The sequence below is a fragment of the Prionailurus bengalensis genome, chromosome B2, assembly GCF_016509475.1.
Source record: "Prionailurus bengalensis isolate Pbe53 chromosome B2, Fcat_Pben_1.1_paternal_pri, whole genome shotgun sequence".
In the NCBI taxonomy this organism is placed as follows: domain Eukaryota; kingdom Metazoa; phylum Chordata; class Mammalia; order Carnivora; family Felidae; genus Prionailurus; species Prionailurus bengalensis.
The window spans coordinates 3,991,867-4,005,020 of NC_057349.1; the positions used below are offsets into that span (position 1 = coordinate 3,991,867).

Below are 13,154 nucleotides of genomic sequence, written 5' to 3' on the forward strand. Positions count from 1 at the left end.
GTACTATCAGCGCTCCACCTTAACAGATAAAGAAAATGAAGGGCAACTTTGCAAGGTCACGCCGCTGTAATAGAGGAAAAATGACTTCCCCTGCCCTTTTGAGTTTCTGGCCTAGACCCTGCCATAAAAGGCAGATTAAGGACAGAAAAACAGAGGTTTAATGACATATATACCTCGGGTATACATGGGAAAGAGAGACCGAAAAACTGAGAACACCTGAAAAGGCCCAAGCCGCCCCCTTTACGTACTATCTTCCACTAAAGACAAAAGATGTCATGCGGGAGGGGCGTGCACAGGGCGCCGGTTATGGGCTCCCAGAGAAAGGATGGCAAGCAAGGTGGTTCTGCAGAGTCAAGGCCGGGCTTTCTCCAGGGACAAGTTTCCGTGCTGATCTAGTCGTCCTTCTCTTTCTGGCCCAGAGAGGGAGACCCCGACTGAGATCTCCTTCACAAATGTGAAATTCCCCTTAAGAAAGTGTGAGTTCTCCTCTGGTCTTACAGATTCTCCTGCGTCTGGTATTTCTCTGAACTGCTCAGAAATAGCCCTTATGTCAGACAGGCCTCTGTGCGGGCGGCGTATACCGTCCCGTTCACACGCACGGGGCATGTTTGGGGAAGGTGTGTCTGAGCTCCCCACTCCTATTTTGGGGTGGCGTCCTAGGGTACCCTTCCCAATCATCCCCTTCTGAAGGAGAAAGGACAGCACTTGCTTATAAAAAAAAAAAATGAGCCCCTGTGAACATTCCCACGGGAAGATATAATTTCAGATACAAATATCAACGGTTTCAGAAAAATCTAGAGCTTAAAACTGAGACTCCTCACTCCGTTCCCTCCCCCACACCGCCATTGGCTCTCAGCCCAGAGAGGGGCGGAGCCCGGCGTGCGGTCGTGGCGCCTCGGTTCCCGCCCGCGCGTTCAGTTCTCAATCAGGTCCGACGCCTGCTTATAATAACGCCGGTCGGGACAGTGGGGCCATCGCTGTGACTTACTCACAGAACGTGCTTAGGCAGCTATGTCAGGCCGGGGCAAAGGCGGGAAGGGCCTGGGCAAGGGGGGCGCCAAGCGCCACCGCAAGGTGCTGCGCGACAACATCCAGGGCATCACCAAGCCCGCCATCCGGCGGCTGGCCCGGCGCGGCGGCGTCAAGCGCATCTCCGGCCTCATCTACGAGGAGACCCGCGGGGTGCTCAAGGTGTTCCTGGAGAACGTGATCCGGGACGCCGTCACCTACACGGAGCACGCCAAGCGCAAGACGGTCACGGCCATGGACGTGGTGTACGCGCTCAAGCGCCAGGGCCGCACCCTCTACGGCTTCGGGGGTTAAGCCTTCGCCACCATTTTTTCTCCATAAAGGTCCTTTTCAGGGCCGCCCACTTACTCCCAAAAGAGTTGTTCGCGTCTCCCTCTTACACTTCAGTTGTGCTCCTGTTGGGAAGGCTCATCCGGCCTACCTGCCAAGGCTTCGGCTTTCGTGTTACGCATAAACTGAGCAACACGCCATTCTCCCTGCTACCTCCACCAATCAGCTCGCAGCACAGTGCGAGGCGCAGGCCGCGGGCCAATCCGGAGCAGGGGCTGGCTGAGGAAAGCCAATGGGGAGGCGTCTGAAGTCCCCGGCCCACGGCCTTCTGGGGAAGGAGTTGGCCTCCCCCTCGTCCCTTTCCCCCAAGAGGCCATCCTGGCCGGCGGCCGTGCTTCAGTCGCTGTCGAACGCGTTGGTCCGGGGAGGCTCCAGTGAATATCCGTACTAATTCCCAGAGCGTGCTCCCGCCTCTGGAAGCCAGGGATGGCCCGAGAAGGCTCTACGTTGTCGTGTGATTGCCCCCAGCGATGCCCGGACAGAGGACGACACAGGCTTTCCCCGCCCGCGCTGGCATCCGCCACCTGTATCTCCGGGGTTGGAGCCGGTGAGGGTGAGGTCGGCCCACAGCCTTGCGCAGACGGTGTCTTTGAGCTTAAGATGCCTTGGCATTGCAGGTTTGCGTCCGCAGGCCGTGCGCCTTCGCTAAGCCTTTGGCTTGGGGATATTGCCATTTACTGGATTAAAGGGAGTGTGTTCTTATTCAGGTCTCTGGCTACTGGGAGCCTCGAGGTCTCCAACAGGGCGCAAATTCGAGGGGCTGAGGGAGAAAGCCCCCTCCTCAGGTCACTGGCTCTGGTGACTGTCTTGGACCTTCCCCCTTCTTCCCTTTGTCCGGTTCATTTCCCTCCTGCCTCCTGTATAAATTCTAAGGTTGTTGGGGCACCTGGGTGGCTCAGTTAAACGCATCTGACTTCTGCTCAGGTCATGATTTCAGTTCGAGCCCCGCGTCGGGCTCTGTGCTGACAGCTCAGAGCCTGGAGCCTGCTTTGGGTTCTGTCTCCCTCTCTCTGCCCCACCCCTGCTTGCGCTCTGTCTCTGTCTCTCAAAAATGAGTAAATATTTTTAAAAATGTAAGGTTGTTTTATTTTAATGAACGTTTCAAACATGGTTATAAAAAGTTTTGAAGTTATGTCCTCCAACTGGTAAATCACAACGGAATAGTCAGCATTGATTTAATGCTTAAGAAATATATTGACATTTGCTTAAAACTCTGCTGGCTGGTTACTCTGCTAACATGTCTCTCTGACACAAGAAGATACTTGAATAGGCAATTGGAAGATTCTTGAGTTCCAAGTGAGAGGTCTGGTTTAGAGAAAAATTTGGGATACTCCCGCCTGTCAATGAGATTAAGACTTTCAACACCATTTATTACTGTACGTTGTAATGGTAAATGAGTGGAAATATAAATTGTCATCAGAAGGGATTGGGGCGCCTGGGTGGCTCAGTTAGTTGAGCGTCCAACTTTGGCTCAGGTCATGATCTTCCGGTGTGTGAGTTGGAGCCCCGCGCCCGGCTCAGTTCTGACAGCTCAGAGCCTGGTGCCTGCTTCGGATACTTCTCCCTGTCTCTCTGACCCTACCCCATTCATGCTCTGTCTCTCTCTGTCTCAAAAAATAAGATAAAATAAAATAAAAATTAAAAATTAAAAAGAAGGGATTGGATATCCTTGAAGTGGTGGTCTGAGTGCAGGCTGCTATAACAAAAATACCATAGACTCTGTGGCTAACAACGAATATTGATTTCTCACAGTTCTGGAGGCTGGGAGTTCAAGATCAAGGTCCTGGAAGATTCAGATAAGATTTGGTGTCTGGTGAGAACCCATTTCCTGGTTCATAGACCTATCTGACTGTGTCTGCAGATGGCAGACGGAAGGACCAGAGAGCTTTCTGGGATCTCTTATTATATAAAAGGCACTAATTCCATTCATGAGTGCTCCACCGTCATGGCCTGATCACTACCCAAGTGCCCGATCTCTTAATACCATCATATTGGGGGTTAACATTTCAACATACGAATTTGCAGGGGATACACACAGTCCGTCATAAATGGGCTGCTATGGAGACCTACTAAAGGATAAAGCAACCTGGAGTGCATTTTGGCTCATTTCTTGGCCCCTTCTCTGTTCTTTGTCTCACTATTGATTTGCTCTGTGTTCTGTGAAATAGTTGCTGCTCAACAGGAGAACTCCATGGCCTAGCTCTGAGTGTCCGGCCAGCTTGTAGTGACACTTAAAGGCTGTGAGAGTGTCAGCTTCTCTCTCAATCCTACTGGTTTTTAGCAGGGTGGCCTTAATCACCTCTAAAATTTTATCAGTTTCCTTCCACCCACTTCGAGCTTCATAATGAAGCTTGTCGCATATCCACCTGTATATCTGATATATCTACTTGAATATCTAATGGACATCTCAAACTTGTCCACATTAGGTATCTTAACGCATAAACCCCAAATCTGTTCCTCCTTCAGTATTCCCCACCTCAATAGATGGAACTCCATTCTTCCGGGGGCTCGGCCCAGAATACATGCAGTCCTGTCTGAGCTCTTTCTCATAACTTTCATCCAACCCAGTCAGCTCTATCTTCCAAATCAATCAGAGCACCTTTCCCGACATCCTCTGCTTCTACTCCTGGACAAGCCACAATCACCTTTTTTCCAGATGACCATAATGAGTCCTAACTAGTCTTTCTGTTTCCACTTCTGATGGCTAGTTTTTTTCTCAGCCCCACAGAAGGAGCGATCCTTTCAAAAGATGTCGTGTCCGCCATCTGCCCAGAACATTCCAGCGGTGTTCCTTCTTCATAATAAAAGCCAGTGTCTTTGTCACAGCCTACAAGCACAGTAGCCAATAAGTCCAGCTTGCCTGAGTTGGAGGGGTTTCTGGGATATGGAGCTTTCAGTGCTCAACCTTGGGGAAAGTCCCAAGCAAACAGGATGAGTTTGTCATGCTACCTAAGATGGCTTTACATGATCTGGCCCTCGGCCACCCTCTCACTCTCCCATTTCTTTGTCCTCACTGACCTTTTTGCTGCTTGTGGAGTGGAGCAAGCATGTTCCGGGCTCAGAGCCTTTGTCCTGAATTTTCTTTCTTCCTAGAAGTATCTTCTGGTGTAGAAGAGATAAAATTTTACCTCTGCTTTCTTAGGGGTTTTAGCAGGCCTAAGAATTAAATTGACATAAAACAGGTTCATGGGAAAAGAGCATACAATTCATTTATATTTACATGAATACATATATATTTTCATATATAGTCATTGAGGTACACCAATGGGTTTTCCGGGACAAAGGTGCCCTCCTAAGGAAATGAACACCCAAAGAAGCAATTGGACTTGAACACTTATGTACTGAGCTGGACAAAGAAGAGTAAACTGTGAAAACAGGACAAGGCAAGGGGGCTGGGGGCCGGGCAGTTAATTGTGGGAAAGTAACTAGGGAGATAAGCGTTAGTTTACAAGGTTTGTACAGAGTTCTCCCAGCTTTGATGATCCAACGTGGTAAAAATATGACTTTCCTCCTGGTAGAGGGATGACATCTTCCACATGGGGATTTTCTCTCCTGCTTTCAGGAAGAGAAAGGAGAGGTCAGAGTGCTTTTCTCGCACCTGTTTGTTTTCCCAGTGCCTTTAATCTTGATGTCAGGCACATAGTTTGTGTGGCATGTTCTGCTGTCACTGGACATAGAGTGACATGCTGCATGGCTGCAGACTTCATTCAGGCCTCTGCTCAAATGCCCTCTTATGAAAAGAGAACTTTCCTGACCACCCTATGTGAACGAATACCCCCTCTGCTCATTCTTTAAAATAGCATATGTATCCCCACCCGTATCGCTATATATTTATTTTGTTTATGGTCCTGTCTTCCTCAACTAGAATATAATCCTGTGACAGCAGGGGCTTTGTTTTGTCCCTGAGATGTTCCCTAGCTCCTAGAACAGGGCTGAGAGCTAACTGGTATGCAGGTTTGTTGTGGAGGGAGAGGAAAAACATTTTTCCTTCTGCTCTTCTAAATTCTTGACTGGGACCTCCCTGCAACAAAAAAGACATATTAACAGGAGAAAAACAAATTTAATTATATACAGATGTACAGGAGCCCCCACAAAGATCTGAGATTCAAGGAAGTGATCAGAGCAGGAAGCTTTTATATCTTTTTAGACAATACGTTTCTAAAGAGCAGAGAAAGTGCTTTGGGGCTAGGAGTAAAGAAGTAACAAGGTTTGTTCATGCAGACTTCTCGACTCTGAATTCCACATCTCCAGTGAAAAGGATGTTTCTCTTCCTCCTGGTATAGGAGGGTACTTTTCATAGAAGAGATTTATCTTCTGCTTTCAGGGAAAAAGAGAGAAGTGGGGGTTACAAGCGGTGAGGAGGTGTCGGGGTGATTTTCCTGCCTCTGCCGCTCAAGTTCCTTGAGTTGAACATATTTAATATGCCAAGGCGGCGTATCAGGGAATAGCATGCCCTGTACCCCATCACTTGAACGAATGCATGCGTGAATTTTCCACACAAGACCCTAGGCTCACCAGAGTGTCGCCACGATGGATTCTGCTTCTACTCTTCCTTGACTTACCTAGATCTGAGGAATGGTGCAGAGTGGGAAATCGGGCAGCAGCAGTATCTTTGTTCTGAACAAGGCCTTCACGAGTGTTAGGACGGAGGAAGGCTCAGAGGCTTTCACCCAGGCCAGTGAGTGCGACAAATGGGTATGGTGCTGTCTGTAAGGCTGTGAATAAGCTAGGCCAACCGTAACAGAAGCCAGGCATGTCCGTTGTTATAGCCACCGCACCTCCCCTCCCGTATGGAAAAATCTGCATCCACACACCTCTCTAATACACTCGGGATCCAGGACAGAGAATTCTGTCTGATTTGCCCACTGCCTACAGCAGTATCAGGCACGTCACATGAGGTCAACAAATATCTCTTGAAGGAACACCAGCTAAGGAAATAAAGTGACCACTCTCCCAACCATGCCCTTTTTGGTCCTCTGACGGTCCAGGACGCAGCTCTGAATCCTCCCCATTGTCAATTTAAATTAAGCCAGGCTAGGTACTTTTATCATTCCCGGAGAAATCTTGGAGGACAATTATTAGGTGGAAAAGGAGACCTAAAAATCTAGGAGAGACATTGGCTAAAGCTAACACACGGTGGCTGCAGTCAGCACACGCTCTCACACCTGCTCTCTAGATTTTGAGATATAGTGTATATACCATATCCCACCCCCCCCGACACACACTTGAAGTGTACAATCCAATGTATTTTAGTATATCTACTTAATTGTACATCCATCCCCACTATCTAATGTACATTTCCATCACCCTAATTTCCATTTCTCTGGGAAGGAAGGAAGGAAAAAAAAAAGCATGGCTAACTGCGAGGGCTGTGCTGACAGTGAATGAGGCACTTTCTCGCATTAGCCAGATTTTACTTTCCCCTGAATCCAGTGCTCTCTGGGTTTTCTGGCAGTCTGAATCTGGTTTCCTCCCCTGCCCACCATTTCCAGGTTTTTCTTGTATGTATGTATGTTATGTATGTATGTATGTATGTATGTATTTTAGACAAATCGCTCTGTTAGCGGTAAAAACTTCAGTACTCTTCTTGGGACCTGATAGAGGGCCTGATAGACAGGGTCTATCTCATAATCCGCAAAAAAAATTTTTTTTAATTCCTAAATCGGGGCTTTGGCCTCTCTGGTCAGCCTTCCCATCCCCCAATCCGGCTCGCCTCTGGGGGGGGGAAAGCACATGAGATCATCAGTTCTGATTGGTTGACAACCGTGGATGGGACTTGCTGATTGGATAATGTTCCTCTTTGTTCCTGGAATCCCTTGTCAAGTTCCTTACTCTGCTTTGGTTACCCCTCACTTTTGAGTTGGAATATCACTACTCCCCTGCTCGTATGCGGTGACTGGGAACAGAGGAACGGGTAAAATAAACCATTGAGCTAAGGGAGTTACCTTGGCACATACGACTATCGAACTGAAAGTTTTCCTTTCAAAATCCCACAACCTTCTGGGTTTCGGTCTCAATATTGTGGATTCTAAGTAGAGTACGGAGCTGGTAGGCTCAAGTGCCCTGGTTCGTTTAGGACAGCCCTTTTTTTGAACAGTTGGGTGGCCCTGAAAAGGGCCTTTGGTTGAGAAATGAAACGTTCTGGTGGCGAAACCCGGCAAGTTAGCCCCCGAAGCCGTAGAGGGTGCGGCCCTGGCGCTTGAGCGCGTACACCACGTCCATGGCCGTGACCGTCTTGCGCTTGGCGTGCTCCGTGTAGGTGACGGCGTCCCGGATCACGTTCTCCAGGAACACCTTGAGCACCCCGCGGGTCTCCTCGTAGATGAGGCCGGAGATGCGCTTGACGCCGCCGCGCCGGGCCAGCCGCCGGATGGCGGGCTTGGTGATGCCCTGGATGTTGTCGCGCAGCACCTTGCGGTGGCGCTTGGCGCCCCCCTTGCCTAGGCCCTTCCCGCCTTTGCCTCGGCCAGACATGGCTTTCAGGAAAGCAAACCAACAGTAAGTGACAAAGAAGCGGAGAGCCGATCCTTATATAACTACGTCCCCCGCCCCCTTGCAGATACAGAGAATGGAAAGCGCGCAGGCGGGAAATGTGACGCAACAGTCCCCTCCCTTAACCCCTCCTCCAAGCCCCAGGAACTAAGGGCGGGAGGGGGGTGGGTCAGAACCCAGTTTGACCAGTGTTAACTGGGCTACATTGTTTTAAAGAACTGCGTTTATAGTAAATTCATGTTGATTCCAAAAATAATCTGGCAGAGAATACTTAAAGGCAGTCTTTCACAGTAAATTCCAGTAATCGCAAAAATACCAAGACCAAATAAATGTAAATTGTGTAGTTTGGCCAATGACAAAACCAGGCTTTTAAAATTATTTTACAGGTTATAGTTGGTAAAACTATACTGTTCCAGTTCCACAAATGATGCACGATAAGCCATATTTAATCCTCTCCAAAGACCAATCCTTTAGGGTTCCTCTTAAAACGCTAACCGGCTTAGGACCTAACCTTTTAAAGGGCCAGCTTTGTTCGCAAATACAGTAAATGTCTAGACAAAATTTACCAGTAACCCCTCAAATTATCGTCGATCCCTAACTTTTCACCTCTAAGTGCAGGGCTGGTTCTATTAAATGTGGTGCTAGATTTGTACAGCTACTTTACTTGAAAACGTGGGTGGCTCTGAAAAGAGCCTTTGGTTTGAGTTTCAAAACAAAGAACCGGCAGCGTTAAGCTCTCTCGCCGCGGATGCGGCGCGCCAGCTGGATGTCCTTGGGCATGATGGTGACGCGCTTGGCGTGGATGGCGCACAGGTTGGTGTCCTCGAAGAGCCCCACCAGGTAGGCCTCGCACGCCTCCTGCAGCGCCATCACGGCCGAGCTCTGGAAGCGCAGGTCGGTCTTGAAGTCCTGCGCGATCTCGCGCACCAGCCGCTGGAACGGCAGCTTGCGGATCAGCAGCTCGGTGGACTTCTGGTAGCGGCGGATCTCGCGCAGGGCCACTGTGCCGGGCCGGTAGCGGTGCGGCTTCTTGACGCCGCCGGTGGCCGGCGCGCTCTTGCGGGCCGCCTTGGTGGCCAGCTGCTTGCGCGGGGCCTTGCCGCCCGTCGACTTGCGCGCTGTCTGCTTGGTACGAGCCATGGCAAAGGCGACCTACAAAGACATACCACGCCAGCACAAACATGTAGAGCAGACTTGCCGGTATTTATAGTACGTAGGGTGTAGTGATTGGATGAGAGAAATGCTTAGCTACAAGGCTACAGGCTCTGATTGGTCTATCTCTGAATTTTCCAACAACTGCACAGTTTCATTGGCTATCACGTTATCCTCAGCTCTTTCCAAGGTTTTGTTTCTTCCACTTCCGACTTTCAGTCTGAATGCAATGCTTTAAACCTTACCTTTCAAAAAACTAGACATGGACTTCATTGGTATTGCTTCAAAGCTCTGTATTTCTTTAGTCCTTCGGGAGGAAAAATTGAGAAATATTGTCCGCAATAACGTACTCTTCATAGTCCCTGCTCAATAACCCGATATCAGGTTACAAATTTCTGAAATCTTTTTCAAAAATGTGATTCTTTTGTAATGCTTAAGTTGAGGAACTCCTTTGAATCCGACAAGACAATTTCAGCCATAATCAAATTACGCTAGCGTTTACAGAAATTTTCCTGTAATCAGGAATCTATTTGTTAAATGTTAAAGCTGACTTCTAAACGTGGAGCATTCTTACGTGTCTCGTATACCTTATATCTTCTAAAGCCTAGAGTGCATTTTGCCAGGTGTAAAATAGCAGTGACTAAACTCCCCAGTACCGACCTCTGAGCCTTGAAGAGGAGGCGTGTCCTCGTTCCGATCAAGTGGAAATCAGAGCCACAAGGACAAATTTACCACTGCCAAGGCCTAACCTTACAGGTTTTAAAATTCTTCCAAGCTTAAAAGCATCAAATGTGACAGATTTGTACTAAGAGTAGGCATACCAGATTCTACCGTTTGATTGGTTGAGTCTTTTATACTGATCAGCCATTAAGAAAAGAAATCTAGCATCTCATTTGGGTGGAAAATTCGCTATTTTATTTGAATCCAATGGCTACACAGGAGTCGGGAACCTTTGCTTAAATTCCTGAATCCAGCATTTTCTTTTAAACACCTGCGTTTAATTAGATTCCTCACTTATTATACTAAGAAAAGCTTGATTTTCAAAAACTGTTTCACTTACGAAACCTTCCGTTCTTGGAGAAAGGTTGTGTACCCGTGTCATCGACTATCCTTCAAAGGCTTAGCTTCAGATCATTCCCTTCCAAGTTGTTAGAAATTACGTGTTGCGTTTTGAAAACCCGGACCCTGGAAAATGGGAAACGGTTGAGAACGGTAGGGAAGATGGACGTGGGAACATCACGTTATTGGCGGTAAGCTGGCAACCAGCCCCTCTGTGGTTGGCGGGAAGCAGGGAGGCTCGGGTTACCCAGGCCCGCGCGGACTTGTTTGAGAACCTCTGCCGCGCAGCGCGGGAATGAGACGCCGCTGTCTTCTCCCGGCCGCCAGGCGACTGCCCAGAGCCTCTCGTGAGAGGCATTTTGTTCTTTCATGTTTCTGCACGATGTGAAATCGCTTTAGCGGTGTTGATACTTTTCAATGCTCCTTACAGCCACAAGGAAGCGAAAGGAAGATCGCTCTAAGCAGTTGTGTCCTCTCGCTTTCACACAAGGAACCCTAAGCCCCCACAGTCCTCCCGGCGCTTATTTGATGCCCCTCCCTTGTCTGGTTTTGAGCTTCAGAAGTCTTTGGTGAATGCGACATACTGACAGGGAACAGGTGATAGGTAAAGGGGAACAGCCGCTGGCTGGGGTTACGTGGGAAGGATGAAAAGGCATCGGGAATTCGTGCAGCGCATTGGATTGTAAAAATAACTTGCAATCACACTTGTATATTGTTTTCTGCACGTGCAGCTTGCGTGTTAACTGCCGCGTGAGTTCTGGTGTTTCCCACGACACTCCTCTGACCGAAATTCACAAAAGGCCCGGTGCAGGCGTATCAGTCTTCGGCGTTGCCGGCAAGGCCACGGCACTGATGAGAGCTGGTCCCGAACCTGCAAGACGAGGCCTCCACCCATCCACACACACACCCCCAACCCAAGCACGCCCCCGCTTTCCTCTCTCCCTCCCGCCACTCAAGACGCCACCTTTCACGTTTACTAATTAGAAACAGGCGCCCCTGACAACACCCAGCTGAAGCTCCTTGGATTCCTGTTTGAGGGCCCCGTTTACAAACAGCTCTCCCTCCGCCCCCCGAGATGAGGCCGGTTTTGCGGTCCGCGCTGAGGTCCGGGGGCCGCAGAGCCCGGCCCCTCCCCGCCCCGAGTTTCCCTGCCCGAAGCGGCCGGGGTGGCGGCCTGGGGCCCGCGCGCGCCCGCGCGCGCGGCTGGCTAGAAGGACCCGGCGGAGAGGCGGCGCTCCGAGGCGAGAGGCGAGCGGAGCGACCACCAATCACAGCGCGGCCCCGCCCTATAAATACGCGGCGCCGCCGTCCCCGGCGTCTTCCTGTCCCGTCAGGTCCCTGCAGTTGGCTCTGCCCGCCTCCCTCGCAGCATGTCCGAGACCGCGCCGCCCGCGCCGGCCGCCTCCACTCCCCCCGAGAAGCCCGCGCCGGGCAAGAAGGCCAAGCGACCCGCGAAAGCCGCCGCCGCCAAGAAGAAGCCCGCGGGCCCTTCTGTGTCCGAGCTGATCGTGCAAGCCGTGTCCTCCTCTAAGGAGCGCAGCGGCGTGTCCCTGGCCGCGCTCAAGAAGGCGCTGGCAGCCGCCGGCTACGACGTGGAGAAGAACAACAGCCGCATCAAGCTGGGCCTCAAGAGCCTGGTGAGCAAGGGCACCCTGGTGCAGACCAAGGGCACCGGCGCCTCGGGCTCCTTCAAGCTCAACAAGAAGGCCTCCCCTGGGGAGGCCAAGGCCAACCCCACAAAGGTGGCGAAAGCCAAGGTGACGGGCGCCTCTAAGAAGCCCAAAAAGGTCACGGCGGCTGTTAAAAAAGCCGTCAAGACCCCGAAAAAGGCTAAGAAGCCTGCTGTAACCAAGAAGCCCTCCAAGAGTCCCAAGAAGCCCAAGGTCGTGAAGCCTAAGAAAGTAGCCAAGAGCCCTGCCAAAGCCAAGGCTGTGAAGCCCAAGGCGGCCAAGGCGAAGGTGACCAAGCCAAAGACCGCTGCCAAGCCCAAAAAAGCAGCGCCCAAGAAGAAGTAAAAGGTTCCAGTTGGAAGCTTCTTCCAATAACCCAACGGCTCTTTTAAGAGCCACCAACCTACTCCGGGGAAAGAGCTTTAGTACGTGTGTCCTTGGGCTTCTACGCGGAATTTCTGCCTTCTTGCCAGGGTCTCCGCCAACTTCTGCCCCGCGCTCAGTCCCTTACAGTGGAGTTCTCGCTATGGGGAGCTAGGCCCTTGTACTTGAGACTAGGGTTCTGGGGCTTGAAGGGGCTTCAAGTGGGGCGGTTTGAGAGCCCCTTCCCTAGTACTTCGTTTTACCCGAGGTTCCCGCGCAGTACCAGAAGTACGTGGGGAACTTGGCGTCCCTGCCACCAACTTCCACACCCCCAAGCTAGTCCGTCATCCACGTGAACTATCTGGGGCGTGACAGCCCCGCCGTGGTCCGGGTTGGAAGCGTGTGCCACGACTACTCGGTTTTCCTGGTTGAGTTCAAAGCAGGGACGTGGTGTGGACAATAGTGCGAAAGCGGCCTTTTCCAAAATTGGTTCCCTGGAGAAGGCCTTTCCGGGCAATCGGTGCAACCTAGGGCTTGGCCACGCCCTCCGCACCCGCGGCACGCCAGCTGGACGTCCTCCGGCAGGACAGGGCAGGACGGAGACGCCCTGGCGTGGATGGCGCGCGGGCCGGTGTCCTCGAGGAGCCCTAGGAGCCCCGCCAGGTAGGCCTTGCACGCCTCCCGCGGCGCCGAGACGCCCGAGCTCTGGAAGCGCAGGTCGGTCTTGAGGGCGCTTGAGCGTGGGGCGAGCTGCGGGCGAGTTTCTGGCCGAGGTCACGACCAAGGGGCTTGGCTGCAATGGAATTTGAGAGCCATAAGCCCAAAAGCCCTCATCGGGCTTGTCTGTATCTAGGAAACGAAGCTGCCCTGGCTGGATTTTGGAAAAACCACTCTGTAGCCTAACTACATGGTGTTTCCCTGCGCGCAGGGTTGTTCCATTCTGGCGGTGCTATATACCATAGTAAGTAGTGAACACTTTCGCAGAATTGCCCCTTTGTAAAGGTTTTTCGAAGTTAATTCTGGGATTCAGATGTTAATCCCGCCTTTCACATCCGAGGA

General features: G+C 51.1%; 4 protein-coding genes across 4 annotated transcripts in view; 2 read left to right on the top strand and 2 right to left on the bottom strand.

Moving 5' to 3' along the window:
- The window catches only part of LOC122490296 (histone H2B type 1-A), a 348,434-nt gene that overhangs the window by 118,350 nt on the left and 216,930 nt on the right, over window positions 1–13,154 (bottom strand). The window lies entirely within an intron of this gene.
- Window positions 960–1,373, top strand: LOC122490313 (histone H4). Its single transcript, XM_043592924.1, has one exon. The coding sequence runs from the start codon at window positions 1,012–1,014 to the stop codon at window positions 1,321–1,323; it is 312 nt and encodes a 103-aa protein (XP_043448859.1). The 5' UTR covers window positions 960–1,011; the 3' UTR covers window positions 1,324–1,373.
- On the bottom strand, window positions 6,792–9,011 carry LOC122490322 (histone H3.1-like). The gene is made up of 2 exons (XM_043592937.1): window positions 8,665–9,011; window positions 6,792–7,851 (listed from the first exon to the last, which is right to left on the bottom strand). The coding sequence occupies exons 1-2, from the start codon at window positions 8,989–8,991 to the stop codon at window positions 7,522–7,524; spliced, it is 657 nt and encodes a 218-aa protein (XP_043448872.1). The 5' UTR covers window positions 8,992–9,011; the 3' UTR covers window positions 6,792–7,521.
- H1-1 (H1.1 linker histone, cluster member) lies at window positions 9,011–12,134 on the top strand. The gene has a single exon (XM_043592891.1). It carries the CDS (start codon window positions 11,433–11,435, stop codon window positions 12,075–12,077), a length of 645 nt encoding a protein of 214 aa, XP_043448826.1. The 5' UTR covers window positions 9,011–11,432; the 3' UTR covers window positions 12,078–12,134.